This window comes from Siphateles boraxobius, unplaced genomic scaffold (assembly GCF_051911475.1).
Source record: "Siphateles boraxobius isolate OS27281-9 unplaced genomic scaffold, OSU_SipBor_1 19, whole genome shotgun sequence".
NCBI lineage: Eukaryota > Metazoa > Chordata > Actinopteri > Cypriniformes > Leuciscidae > Siphateles > Siphateles boraxobius.
In genome coordinates, this window is record NW_027508799.1 from 11,785,946 (window position 1) to 11,801,651 (window position 15,706).

Genomic DNA, 15,706 nt, shown 5'->3' on the forward strand with positions numbered 1-15,706 from the left:
CTTAATATTTAATTTGTGTAATTACACAGTAACATCACCTTAAAATAGTGTAATCAAATAGACAATAACTAAATAAAAATTATTTTTTATTTTTGAGAGAACTATAATTTAAAAGTAAATTGAATGCATCTTTAATTTCACTTTTCTTACTGCACATCAACAAAATGAAAATTTGATGGGACATATTTCAGATATTTATTGTGCCTATATTACACACTGCATTGATATAATACATTTTTTGTATGTTTTTTAGCTTGTTTTCCAAATGCTTAAAACAATTAAAATATACAGTATAATTATTGCAATTGAATCAGCTATTTCCTGCTCTAGAAAAGTGCATGTCACCATCCAGTCTTTAGAGGAAAAACAAGGTAGATTATTTCAGGAAGTTGGTTCTTTAGTCGCATTACTGTCCGTTTCAGCATTTACAGGACTGGATCCTGCAGGAGAGCTCAAGTTCTCTTGCTTCTCCTCAACGTCTTTAGTGTGCGGTTCCTCCTGAGGGAGATCTTCACCAGAGGGTCTCGCAGCCTCCTCTACTGGGGAAGTGTCTTGTGGAGGAGTCTTAGATAAGGGACTTGATTCATCAGGACACAAAGAAGCAATGCTCTCCTCCTTTACGCCAGGAAACGTCCGGTCTGGATACAAGAGCTTCAACAGTTCCTCAAAGTAACTCTCCAGATTAGCACCCACACTGGCCATTTCAGTGTCCTCCTACAAACAGCGTGAATACACAACATTAGATGTCACGTGTTCTTCAATTAGAGGCACTTTTGATTATTTGATTATTTTTAATCTTAAAAACGTTAACTATGTTAAAGTATTTATCACTTATTTGATCATAGCCGAGATTTACATTCAAGTGGGTTTTGGTTAACTGCTCAACACTTATAACACTCATCACTTATCTATTAACAATGACTTTCATTCCTTATATAAATATATATATATATATATATATATATATATATAAATAATACTAATTATAAAAATCACATGATATTCATATTCATATGTTCAATTTTAACCATTATGACTGATGAGTCAAACCCCCACTGATGAGTGTGACAAAGGTGTGCGACTGTTCAAGTCACTGTATTTAGATCAGTGTGCTCAATGTGCCTTTTTGTCTTTCGTTATGTATATTTGGCTTGTTAATTAAATAGAAACAATCAAAAAGCAATTATTTTTTCTTCACATTCTTTGTTCTAGTTCCCTCACGGTCCCACCTGATAAGGCCATTAGGGGAGGGCATTTGTCTTCCCAGGTGTGAAACACCAATATTCATGATGATTCACGCTTTTCCCATACATGCTTTCTTATAAAAAACATGTCTAACAACTTTTTAATCAATATTAGAACACATCCTAGAGGGTTAAATGATAAGTAAAATGCACCTGCAATGTTTTGCATTTTGTGAATTTCAGTCGAATAAAATACTTTTTCCATTCATATTATGCCATTGAAGAATTCTTAAATATGGTGTTCCTTTAAAATATTTTCCTGTCTTGTTCTCGTGAACCCGATATCGTGTATCTTCTCGTGTCATGAGCTCAGAATATCGTCACACCCCTAGTTTTCACCAAGCACAATCTAGTTTCAGGGGGACATATCTTGAAGTTAATATGTTAACTTGCAAGTCATCATACCTTGTGGAAAGTTGCACAGTTTTTGAAAATCAACCTGACGTCCGCAACAAAGTCCTCAGTGCTCTTATAACTGCTGTCCCTGAGTTTGCTTCTAATCACAGACAGGTCCATTGGCATCTTTATGATCTCATTGTATTCTGGCATCGACTGCAAATGTGAAGAGTGAACCAGGGTCAGAACAGAAAACAGTCCTTATTTAAAATGGAAGCTTTGATTCAAACCCTAGTGAGCCTGTCTGTGCCATTTCAACCCAAATTCTGAAGAAAAACCAAAGAAACTATTCCATTTGATGGAAATGAATTGTATATTTTAGTATTGTGATTTGACATTTTTATGACAATTAAAAAATCTGATTCCAAACACAATGATTTATTTAATTATTTAATGAAATCAGGATAAATTGAAGGCAGTGGAAAAACACTACCATAATGTATACAATTTTAACACTTAATGAAAATGATTCAATTGTACATTAATAAGAATTAATAATTATTTTCTGTATTACAATGGGCTACTGAGATTTCTGACGGTAAAATATGCTTTATTATCATGAAAATGGTCACAATGCAACCCCCCATCCAAAAAAAAAACTCACTAGTTTTCATAAAATAGGCTTCATTTTTATTGTGCAACATATCCCACCAGTTTCCTCAATTAAAATCAATCCAATCTAGTTCATGCATGTAGAATGCTACGTGAGATGGATGATCTTACCGATGGAGTTACAGGCTCCTGAAAATCTGTGCTGAGCTCATTGCAATAAAGACGAAGCAGCAGTCGCTCACATTTCTGCATGGACACAAATAAATGCAGCCATTATAAAAGTTAAAAGTAAAATAATTAAAAAAACTTATTTTTAAAAATAAAGCAGAACTGAATTAAAAATAGTCCATACTCTTCGATCCACAGGAGTGAAAGCCTCAGAATCTGGATCCTGCTTCACACTGTTTGATTCTCCGCTAGCATTGACGTTATACTCCATTTCAGGTGAGGTGAGGTCACGGCAGAATGTACAATACCACTCACCACTAAAGATACACACATACATATTTCAATCATGACAACTCCATCTTATCCTTTAACATGCTTAAACAATTCAATGTTAATGTATTTGGTCTTGGTGAAATAGATCTGCTGCGCTACTGCTGCTACTTCAGAGCAAGTATGGACTTATTACTGCCGACAGATACACAGACACACTGCTGTGAGCGTGTAAGGTATATGTTGCATAAATAGACGTACAAACATCTTATAGCAGATCCTGACAGGTGGAGCTGGGGGTGGTAGAGGGTTTAAGAGGAATTTTGATAGTGCAATACAAGATCTTGACCAAAAATGTATACACCTCTTGATGGAAATACATGTCTGTCAGTTTAAATCTAGACTAAAAATGCATCTCTTTTACCTGGCATTAATATTGAACATTATACATTTCTATTATTCAAATAAGTTAAATGATAATTAGGCTGCATAAATTAGGTCAGCCGGAACCGCGGACACTTCCTATAACACCTGATGTACTCGTTATATCATAATAATGGCATCTACGCTAATGCTAGTCTTTCTATTTATTCCAAAGTTTACTGAAGTCAGCCGGACCTGGGCCGGATCAAGATCAGATGGTGGATCTGCGCCTGTGGACCCATCCACAATGCATCCCTGAAGTGCCAGCCTCATCAGCCCTGTGAAGAACTCATCGACACGACAGCCATCAGCACTGATTCTCAACAAACTCATCTCGATGTCGGCGTGATGACTCCGACTTCCAACCAGATGGAACTGGATCAATATTGTGAATTTTCTGATCATATCTGACTTCTGACCTGTAATGCTGCCTGAATCATAATCATACACTGTTCGTTCGTTGGCCAAAGGAGAACTGGCCCCCGACTGAGCCTGGTTTCTCCCAAGGTTTTTTCTCCATTCTGTCACTGATGGAGTTTTGGTTCCTTGCCACTCTTGCCTTGGCTTTTGGCTTGCTTAGTTGGGGACATTTAATCTTTGCATATTTATTTAATATTTAATATCTGCCTTAAGGTGGACGATGACGCAATTTTCTTCTAGAACCAAACTTTGTTGTATTATTTTCATGTTATCCCTGTGAAGCTGCTTTGATACAATCTGTATTGTAAAAAGCGCTATATAAATAAAGGTGACTTGACTTGATGTTATTTCCATCAAGAGGTGCATCAATTTTTGGTCAAGATCTTGTATTGACAATGCAAGAGTCATGCACTCTGTAAAGTCTCCTCCAGCAAATCCCAAAGACTTTCAATGAATTAAAGGTCTGGAGAGGTGCCGATTCATGTGAGAAAAAGATTCTTCGTCCTCCCAACTATTCTTTCATAATTTGAGCCTGATAAATCTTGACATTGCCATCCTGGAATAGGGCCATGATGTGTCTTCCTACAAGTTTTTAAAGAAACTAAAAGCTACACTCTCCATCAATTAGAGTTAGAAGAACTGTTGCCAAACATAAAACATGATAAAAACACAAAAATCACTGCAATAATGATCCAATCATAGACACTTAAGCATTTGCCCTTTTAAATTTATTTAAATCCAAACAGCAACTTTTTTCTTAGGCTGGGCAGTGTATATGGTAATGCCTTTTTTGAGACAATACAACAAATAAATTACTTTTCAAATGACAATCCTAGGTCTCATTTGATTATTTTTGATGGACACAAACCGAAAACACATTTACATGCTTATGACATAAAAGACTCAATTATAAAAATATAGCTTTGTCTTTAAAATCTGATTAGATAAACAACTAGAACTTACATCTGATTAATTATACTGTATATTAATATACATCTGCCCGGTTTCACAGATAAGGCTTAAGCCTATAGTCCCAGACTAAAATGCATGTTTAAGTGGTTTTAACTGAAAGGAGGAAACTTGCACTGGCATATCTTAAAATATGTCAGTACCATTGTTTTGTCTGAAGATGCACACCGGTAATGTCTTTGTCTAAGGCACGTTTGTAAAAGCTACTTAAATGTCCTAATTGAACTAAGGTCTAATCCTGGCTTAATCTAAGCCGTGTCTGTGAAACCCGGCCATTAGATATGAAATCTCTACAGATCAAATTATCTAATCAGTTTAATTGAATTATTTATATTCAGTGGGGGTTGTTTTAGCTGCTTTCGATATTTCCGTTACCTTGGAGAAGCAGTGAGAGTGGGGATATGGCAGGTAAGATGGAAGACTTTAGGACATTTATCACAGCAGAGCAGTTCTCCTCCGTTCTGGCACACTGCGCACCAGTCCTCATTGGGGTCTTCATCTGCTTCTGGGGTCTTCTCTGTTTGCTGCTCACCCTGCAGTGGCGTTTGAGACTGAACCCCTGTGCTGTCTGGAAGACTGGCTTTAGCACTAGTGTTTACCTACAGTAGCACAAAAAAAAAATGAATGTACATATATATATATATATATATATATAAGTCTGACATTCAGATCTATTTCTTCTCTGATCTGGGGCAGAATGAGTAAAATCTTACAAAATGAACTTCATCTTCATCCTCTGGTTCATCTTTGATGACGATTACCGGTCCTGGAGACAACCTGCGTCTTCTTTTGGTGGAGGGGTTTGATGGGCCACTCTGGGGGGCTTCTGCACGTTTCCAGGAGACAGAACTTATAAAAAAAAAAAAAGAAAACAGGAAAAAAACAAAATGACTAGAAGCACATTTCATGAAGGAAATAGCAAGGTAATAAAGGTATTAAAAGAATGGAATACAAACCGAGATAATGTATTTCTGATATTACTAACTATCTAGCAAAAGGTTTTTTTTTTTTTTTTTACACATATACACACACACACACACACACACACACACACACACACACACACACACACACACACACACACACACACACACACACACACACACACACACACACACACACACACACACACACACACACACACACACACACACACACATATATACTGTATATATGAGATTTGACTATGGTTCCATAACCAAAGATATTTGGTTCTTCCAAATATCCTCCTTTATATTTCTTTACATGCCCTAAAAGTAAACTTCACATCACTCCCATTATAATGAATGAAGCTACACATGCTTACAGTGTTAACTTTTTGTAATTAATTGTAAGAGGAATGATTAAATGTTCCAGACTGATGGTTTAGTATGCAGATAAATCAATATGCAAATATCCATAAAAAGACATCCATACTGATATCATAACATTTGATTTGTCACATAACATTCTGTATGAAGCATTTTAGGGATGAATTATTTACAGAAGAGCACAAGAACATAATGACTCAAAAGCACTCAAAACCTTCAATTAACAGAAAAATATTTATAAATATTTACCTGGTCTTTGGTTCTGATGAGGTGATGGACATCTGAGAAAACTGCCTTCCTTGTGCTAAAAGTCAGATAAAAACCAAAGCAATATTCAGTTAGTTCTGTAACACAAAGCAATTGACAACACAGAACAAACAGTATAATGAACTAGACAGCAAGCCTTTATTTCTCCAAATAACAAGACAAGACAAGGTGGTTACCAATGCCAGGCATTTTTTATTAAGCATACCTGTTCGCTCTGTTGGCATGGAGGGGTGAGTGGGTGGATAACTGGGCCTTTGAGCCGACAGCAGCGCGCTGGGTTCATATCTCCTGTTCAGGTATGATGTTGCCTGCATGTTTTGCTTAAAAAGCCCAAACAGAATTTTGCATGTTATATATATAATTGGCCAGGACCAGTATTACTGTATATGGTGGAATAAGATGGCGACACTCACCTGATGGAGCGTGTGTGGAGAGGGATGTGAAGCTCCACTGGAAAGAGCAGCACTGTGCGGATAACGGCTTCTAGGCAGCACCTCCATCGGTTTAGGAGGGAAGCTGGGATTGTTGATGAGACCCCTCAGAGTCTTAAAGACAGATAAAACAGCAAGTTCAGTGTTATACGACTGTTTTTCCATTCAGAAATGAACATTATATTAACATGCGCTACCGTTTCAATTTTATTTTTTTCATGTTTTGAAAGAAGAATCTTCTGCTCACCAAGGCTGCATTTATGTGATCAAAACTACAGAAGAAACAGTAATATTGTGAAATATGACAACAATTCAAAATTACTATTTTCTATTTGAATATATAGTAAAGTGTAATTTATTCCTGTGATGCAATGCTGAATTTTCAACAAGATTAGTTCAGTCACTTGATCCTTCAGAAATCATTAAAATGCAAATTTATGCTCAATTATTATTAATGGTTCTTACTATTATTATTAATTTTGATTTTTTGGGGGGGGTTTTGCAGCTTAATATTTGTGGAAACTGTAATAGTATGGCTTTTTAATGCCATGTCAGCATCTCCGGCTATCTTCAAGGCAAAAACGAAGAGACAAAAATAAATTTTTGAGTGCAAAAAGAGTTGCATAAATACAATAAAAATGAAAACCAAACAAAACAGCAGTTAATATTATACAAGATGTTTTAAATTAACATATACTGGTAATAAAAATTCACAAACTATTTTTGGTTGGAAACCGTAATAAAAATGTTTTTTTTCAAGAATCTGTGATGAATAGACAGTTCAATAAACTATTTATTTATTATTGAAATAGATTTTTTTTTTTATTGAAATAATTTTTTTATCACATCAGACAATTTTGATCAGTTTAATGCATTCTTTTTTCTGAATAAAAGTACCTTTGAATGGTAATGAAGAAAATAAGAAAAAGTGTTTATTGAGCAGCACATCAGCATATTAGAAAGATCATGTGACACTGAAGACTGGAGTAATGATGCTAAGCATTCACAGGTTTTGATAACAGGAATAAAATTACATTTTATAATATATTCAAATAGAAAGCAGTTATTTTAAACAGCAATAATATTTTTGTGTATAATAGTGTTTTTGATCAAATGAAAGCATCCTTGGTGAGCATTAGAGACAAAAACATTTAATCATTCCAAACTTTTGACATGTGTCCTATGATTTACGGTAACTTTCTTGTAATATTAAGTCACACTTTACCTGTGGAGGTAAGCTAGAGGGCTGAAGCATAGGTGGAGGGCTTCGTGCGCCATATCTGCGCCCGTGCTGAGGCATGCTGGGTAACGTCTGAGATGGCGAGCCACCCTGTAGGGGTCTATGTGGAGGTGGCCCTGGTAAGCGCATACCGTGGTACCATGACCATTGATTGGGTGGTTGGTGGCGGTTGGTTTGCTGGGAGAGTTTCTCCACCTGCATCTGCAGTTGGGCCAGTGTGCTCTGCCGCTGCTGCTGCTGTTGCTGCTGCTGCTGCTGCTGGGATGGTGAGCTCCGGAACCCTGCCTGAAGACCATCAGGTCTGGGGCCTGGGTTCATTTGTTGGAAAAGGAATTGCTGTGGACCGCTGGGATGACGGACTGGAGTTTTCTCTACGACTAAAGAACCTGGGAAAAGATAAAGGAACATTTCCATTTGAGAAGCTGTGGATTTGCAAGAATTTCACTCTCACACACACGCAAGCCACTCAAAGTACACTCCAATGACAAGCACAGATGGACACATTCAACACGTTCACTACTTAGTGGACCTTTGTTTTTGAGTGCTCAAATCTCTTGCACAAGCGCTGTTGTCAGTGCAGACCAGTGGACGCATTAAACGAATAATTCCCGTCACAGACTGAATACGTGTCATCTTTCTTTTGTTAAATTACTGTAAATACCACTTTATTTCTGTAACTTATGTGCAAATCTTGACACAAATTCATTATGATCAATTAATCTCTTTTTATTTTAAACCTGTGGTAAAACATTGATGCTTGGGTTTTAAATCTTTAAGTAAACAACAAAAATGCCAGCAAACGGTCACTTTTATCATGTTCGTTTTGTGATCTCGCTAGTTTCCAGCGATTTCTCTATTGTAATTTTTCTGATAAAACTTCCAATTGTTAGTGAAATGATGGGTTTGTGTGACCTTGTTCCAGAGAGGCGTGTTACGGGCGGGTTTTAGTGACGTGCTGCGGAGCTTCAGGCCCGATGGTGGAAACAGTGTGATTTTGGGCTCGGTGCTACAGGCCTGAGGCTTTTAGTCCCACCCTGCCCATTTAAAGCCCTGGCTCGCACTGGCCCGACAGTGGAAATGCCTCCATCCCTGAGAAACACACTAGGCCCAAGTTAAGCAGTGGATGACCAAGATCAGGAGGAGCAGCACCAGCCAAAATAAAAAGAGACAGACAGGATGGGTTGATCGAGCTAATAGGGAGGATATGAAGTTTCAGAGAGAGTCAGAGGAGAGGAGATCGCAGGGAGAGAATGGACAGACTGGTCGCTCATTATTTTGACAGATATGTATATATTAGACTATGGCCCTGTTTACACCTGGTATTAAGATGTGTTTGTTCAATCGGATGACAAGTGGACGATGCTAAATTCAGGTGTAAACAGGAGTTTCAAAAAATTTAAGTTTTCAATTAGCATTATTTTGTTGCGCTTTTGGTACGATAAATAGACATCCACTCTTGGATTGCGTGTGTAACGGAGGCCAGAGTTGTGCAGGCTGATGACTGCAAGAGAATGCGGTGTTTACTTTTAGCGTCCTTGTTAGAGCACCAAGCCCCGCATGCCAGCAATCAGGGCTCAAGACTGAGCAATTAAGAGAGGGTTGTGTTTGTTTCAAATATCAACAATGTTCAGCAACGACTTTGAGAAATAACATACTGCACCTTTAAAGGGTCTTGAAACCCTATAACACATTTTTTCAGATGTTAACATACAGGTTTGCACATCAATGAAAAAAATAATAACACAAATTATGTACATATATTATGTTCAAATGTCAATCATAACATCTTGAAAGGCTAGAAAACTGGATCGGGTTTCTGGCATAGTCCTAAAAAGGTTCAGGTCATAATTAGGAGGGAGAGGTTATTATGTGAGTATAGGAGACTATAAGTCTGAATGGACATCTGTGACATGCGGAGTCCCTCAAGGCTCAATTTTTACGCCACTCCTAAGTCAGACCTTAGTTTCAGTAGTCATGTCAAAGCAATAACTAATTCAGCGTACTACCATCTGAAAAATATTGCAAGAATAAGATGCTTTGTTTCCAGTCAAGACTTAGAGAAACTTGTTCATGCTTTCATCACCAGTAGGGTGGATTATTGTAATGGACTCCTCACTGGCCTTCCCAAAAAGACCATGGAATCCTGGCAGCAGCGTTCTGTACGAGCTGCAACTGTCTTGAGCAGAACCAGAAAATATTAACATATCACACCAGTCCTCAGGTCTTTACACTGGCTCCCAGTTACATTTAGGATTAATTTTAAAGTATTATTACTGGTATATAAATCATTCACTGGCCTAGGACCTCAATACATTGCAGATATGCTCACTGAATATAAACCCAACAGATCACTCAAATCATAAGGATCACATCAGCTACAAATACCATGGGTTCACTCTAAGCATGGCGAGTCCGCCTTAAGCTACTATGCCAGCCGCAGCTGGAACCAGCTTCCAGAAGAGATCAGATGTGCTCCTACAGTAGTCACATTCAAATCCAGACTCAAAACACACGTGTTTAGCTGTGCATTTACTGAATGAGCACTGTACCACTGTTCGTTCGACTGTTTGTACTGTATTTTACTTTCTTTTTTATTCTAAACATATTAATTATTCTTATTTCTTTTGATTATTTTAATTTCTTCTATGTAAAGCACTTTGAATTACCATTGTTTATGAAATGTGCTATATAAATAAACTTGCCTTGCCTATATTATTAAGGGTAAAGTGGCTATATATATTCGTTTATTTTAGTTTAAAAAGCAAAGTTGAACCAACGTCATTTTCTGAGCTCTTCTCTGCATTATTCATGAGAATTAACTTGTTTATTCCCATCACTGTTCTGTATTATGCATGAGATCGCATTACCAGTGCTGTCTTGCGTCCATTGGCTGCCATTTCAGTATAGGATTGATTTTAAGATTGTATTGTTGGTTTTTAAAGCTCTACACAACATGTCTCCAATTTATATGACTAACCTTTTAGATTTTACACATCGGCTAGGACGCTGAGATCGACGGATCAAATGTTGCTGGCATTCCCTTGTTCTAAGAAGTCATCAAAGGCTGATGGAGCTTTAGTTGCAGTTGTTGTCGCAGTAGTTGCTCCTATATTTTGGAAGTCTTCCACTCTATATTTGGCAGGCTCCATCTATAGAGGTTTTTAGGTCTCAGTTGAAAACATATCTTTTTAACTTAGCTTTTGAAGGAAGGGCATGTGTGGCCATTTGTGTGAAGGCATGTTAATTGTTATTTGGTATTTTTTATTATATGCTTATTATCTTATTATTATTATTATTTACTCTTTATATACACTTCCAAAACAAATGTGAAGCATTTTGGGCAACAAAGATTTTAAATGTGCTTTATAAATAAATTGACGTAGTGTGTCTTAAGACTATGTTTCCTCAGTAGCACAAAAGTGTTGTTTTCATTTTCCCCAATGTAAAACTGGAAAAACTGGAAGATAGCGCAACTCTCTGAGAGAACAAAGCAAATTTACATTTTAATTTCTCTCTTCTGCACCATTCAAGACCCAAGTCTCACATAAACAATCCTAATCTACATCTTTTCCCTTGACCCCCCATTCTCCCCCCACTCCTTCTCCCTCATGCTGAGATCATCTGAAATTCACTCAAGAATATATATCGTTCAATGTGAATAATTATCACACAGTATCACACATGTTTGATATCATTTGAAATGTCTCAGTGCGACTGGTACAAAGGTCTCATTCTCAAAGAAGTAAACCAGAAGGTAATAAGGTATTTAAGAGTTTAGAAATAATGCACATACATAGGAGGTGTGTCTTCCAGGCATATGGCATCATGTTCTCAGAAGGTGTTAACTCAACGCAAATTCCCATTGTTAGCAAATGGTCTGGGATGGTGATTAAGGTGAATTCCCATTGTGAACTCATGTTTACATTTGAAATGAGGTCGGTCTATATAATGAAATGCAACTAGAGCTCAGGGCCTTCTGTACCTCAGATCAGCCTGTGAATGTTGAGATCCGCCGGGACTCTCAGCTTCATGTATTTCCTAATGTCGGGTCTGTATCTCTTCTCTTTCTTTCAGAGCATTTGATGTTATTGTATTGATTATATTTGAACTGATTATGAAATTGGCATGACACAATTACCTGACATAATAAATTGTTACGTTTGATTATTCTAATTGACTTTTGATAATATTTTCATTCAAGAGTTTAAAAAGAATAGTCAAACATTCGCTCACACTTAATGATGCACAGATATCATAAAAACCTTTTCATTTATGGAGTCAGATGAAATAACGAGTTAATACATGAGAAAATGTATTTCATTTAATCCAATTACTTTGCCGCGCGGAAAGACGAGGACGCGCACAGAGACCTTCACCCGGTGATAAAAAAAACCTTCTTTGGGTTGATCCAGCTGGGACATTACAACACGATGCAGTCAGACCTGGAGTTTGACTACCAACACATGTGAAATGAGGTTGGAACAATATTTAATGTAACAACACTGAGCACGCATGCAGTTTCTGCGTGGAATGACACGATGAGTTTAGCAACGCAGATCACAGTTCATATTCAGACCGTGTTTCAAGTTTTTCTTGACATATTTCATGAACTCTAGTGGTCCAAAAACATGAACAAGCACCGTAAATGCACACATATTTCATCATGTCTTCTACAAATGAAATGTATATGTTGCAATTAGGAAACTGATACAACCGTACTTCTGATCATGAATGCGATGACACGATTAATTATTCTGATACACTGAAGAAAATCATGTAGACTGAAAATTCAAAGAAAATGGACAAAAAAATGCCTTTACGGTTTCTGTGTTAAACTGATGCGTGTCACTTGTTCAGAGATTGTAGTGCTGGTAAATATAATGAAAATATTAGACCTTTTAAATGTTCTTCCTAATTTTTTATATAGACCATTAGCTCTGCAAAGTTATAATGCTGATTTGTTGATATTTCTAAGAATTGTCAAAACGTTCATGATAGTCTATAATGATAATTGTTTGTTGTCATAGGTTTATATTTTTAAAATACATCAAGGTGCCCTCAACACCTGTTGTTTGTTTTTCTTTCTCCGTTCATATATTAATATTAATTTGTCAGTATAATGACAGTGTTGCAGGTCTGTGTTTTATTGGTTGTTTTTTCCCCTCTTCCCACCCTCCACACTCCCACTTTCTTCAGCTTTACATGGCCATTTCTTTAGTCTTTTTCAAAAATGACCATTGCTAAAACAGAGGGATTTCATGACACTTTAAATTAATGACATGATACATTTCAGTAAGTTGTACTGTATCTTTCAACGTGATGTTCATAGTAAAGAGGAAGAGATGACTACAGCAATCTGTCACGCCACATTAAAAGGTGTCAAAATGATATTGATTGTTTGAATTGGTTTTAAAATTGACCAAATTTGTTTCATATCAAAAGTACCAATGTTTATTGCGATTATTGGATGGCAACAAATAATGTTTAGAGAAGTATTGTTTATGCATCAACTAAAAACAGCATAGACTAAAAGATCTCAGCTCATCAAAATAGAGATCGTTTAAAAAGGAGAAAACAATATTGCCAACCCAACCTTAGTTTCCACACTGCTGGCTAGGGTTGGGTATCGTTCAAAAATCTTCAAAAATCTACCTTGTCTTAGATACCGGTTCCTGAACGATACTTTTTCAGATACAAATTTAATAAAATCCACATTTTCTTTTAGGAATTGTAATCTTGTTAAAACGGTTTTATTTTTTCAGTTTGTTATCATTTTTTTACAGACTTAAAGACTCATAAAAGCCACTGAGGGGCGTAATATATGCCTCGCGCAATTGAGGCTTATTGGCTCATTGATGTTGACGAGCTATCGAAATTTGGTACCAAACGACAAGGCATTCTTTGATACTCGATCGTATCGAGTCAATTCGGTCAGTCCCTAAAAAGTAATAAACTCATTACCAAGCCCTACTTCTGACATGTTTAGCTGTGGATTTACATTGTGCATAAATTACAAAATATGCAAAACACTATGAAACGTGCCATCGGAGAAGCACTAATTAAACGTCACTGGTTTGGTCAATGCTTTCGGCCCTCAAAAATTGTTTTGGCTGAAACAAACATTTCGGCTGAATAATTTAGGTTGCCGAAATTTCGGTGCATTGCTATGTAAAATGATGTTCTTGGAAGCCAAATCTGAATATTGTGATGAGGGATTTTCAGTGTATAATAACTTAATTAGCTCTGTTCATCGCAAGGCTACAATTGCACAAAACTTCAGAAGACTTGTATAGCAAATGGTAATTTCAGCACTTTATTTCTTTTCTTTCTCTCATTAAAGGTGCTCTAAGCGCTGTCGGGTGACGTCACTTCTTGTTGACGTTTGAAGTATTGTCAAACAAAATGGAGGCTAGCTAGACCCTCCCTCCTCCTCATCCGCGCACTAACCCCACAAACCCCACCCCCAAATCCTTCTTGTCGGTTATTGGCTGGAACAGTTTGTTATGTTTCGTGGTGCAGGTTAGCCCAGTTTGTTTTTGTTGCCGTTTGTGGAGCCTGGGGTGTCTGCAGAGACCGCATTTTGTTACAGTGTGTTCAGGGGAAAGGCATCTAGCGGATAGTGAGGAGATGTTTGCTGTATGTGACAAAAAATGTTTGGGCCTAAAAAACGCGTGACATCGCTTAGAGCACCTTTAAGGTTTTTTTTTTTTTTTTGCTGTGAATGGTTATTTTATACCAATTGTACTGACATGGATTTGCTTTTCGTTTAGCCTAACAAATATTAATTTCAAACATGCCAAAAGTGGGTGAAATGAAAAACAAAACAAAATTAAAAAACAGCACTGGTTGAAAACCACTGCCATGAATGTCTGTGAACTGATTCTGTAAGCGTCTTACCAAGATCCACATTTGAAGCCCAAAAAGCAGATCGACACTGGAACCGAACCAAGCTCTGGGGAACATACGAGATGTTGCACTTTGCTCGCATGAGGTACTGGATTTGACATGTTATCTAAGAGGGGAAAGGAAATGTAAAAGACCATCAGCCAAACAGCAGGATGACCAGACCTGACATAATTACACTACGTAATTTGTGATCATTTGAGATAACTGAGATTATCACTTGACATTCAACACAAAATTAAGATTAATAATAAAAAAACACACAGAAGAGATGCCATATTTTTTACATGTTTCACTTTACACCCGTCTTGACAAGAGAAAGACACTTACCAACCGCTTACAGTACAGGAGGGCCGTTCCACTGTTACTGGCTGTGGCCCACTTTGTGAAGTTAATCACATGTTCGAGATGTGTAGAGAGTGACGTCACATCCTGTTGCTGCTTTTTCAGGAGGGTTTCATGGTCCTTCGTGATGGCCTAAATAAACATGTATTTTACGGTTTATTAGCTCATGTAACACCAAAATAGTATGTTATATTCAAAGTTGCGAATTTAACTTGTGGGCAAAATTGGAATATCGTATAAAAATGTTTGCGAATAAAGCAGTTTCCATCCCATGTTTTTAAGAGAACATAATTGTCACTTCCTGGGAAATTGTCACAAAATATCTGTAATAAAAATGGAAGTTGCTGCAATCAGGGAAGAAACTGTGGCTCTTTTTTCCTACATCATTTAAATGACTTTGCAAAAAAAGCTTTCATTTTGTCTAGCGCCTCAATTAAATAAACTGTCTGTGCAATTTTGTAACTTATCCACATCCTGGCGTTTCCATTTAGCGTTTTTTATACGATATCCCAAAATGCGCATCAAAATAGGTGAATGGAAACATAGCTATTGTACTGTACACCAATCAAATGTGACAGCGATGCTTCTCAACTGTTTTTTCTCCAGCACATAGACTTGACATTGGACAACAAATGGAAACCCCCAAAAATTCCAAAAATTGTATATCACATTGCTAGGATGTGTTTTGCTGCAAGGGAAGCTAATGTAGTCTATTTTTATTTGACCAGCTTCTTTTGTGATTTAAAGGGATAGTTCACTCAAAAATTT

At 37.0% G+C, this 15,706-nt stretch overlaps 1 protein-coding gene across 1 annotated transcript in view; it reads right to left on the minus strand.

The window, feature by feature from the left end:
- Nucleotides 1–171: 171 nt before the first annotated feature.
- trim24 (tripartite motif containing 24) overlaps nt 172–15,706 on the minus strand; it is a 30,320-nt gene continuing 14,785 nt past the window's right edge. Inside the window, exons 8-19 of the mRNA XM_077235273.1 lie at nt 14,924–15,070; nt 14,588–14,702; nt 7,676–8,076; nt 6,433–6,564; nt 6,225–6,339; nt 6,002–6,056; nt 5,156–5,291; nt 4,818–5,041; nt 2,545–2,677; nt 2,364–2,438; nt 1,650–1,796; nt 172–714 (exon numbers count right to left, since the gene is read on the minus strand). Of these exons, the coding sequence (XP_077091388.1) occupies nt 382–714; nt 1,650–1,796; nt 2,364–2,438; nt 2,545–2,677; nt 4,818–5,041; nt 5,156–5,291; nt 6,002–6,056; nt 6,225–6,339; nt 6,433–6,564; nt 7,676–8,076; nt 14,588–14,702; nt 14,924–15,070 (2,013 nt within the window). The 3' untranslated portion in view covers nt 172–381. The remainder of the gene's footprint in view (nt 715–1,649; nt 1,797–2,363; nt 2,439–2,544; nt 2,678–4,817; nt 5,042–5,155; nt 5,292–6,001; nt 6,057–6,224; nt 6,340–6,432; nt 6,565–7,675; nt 8,077–14,587; nt 14,703–14,923; nt 15,071–15,706) is intronic.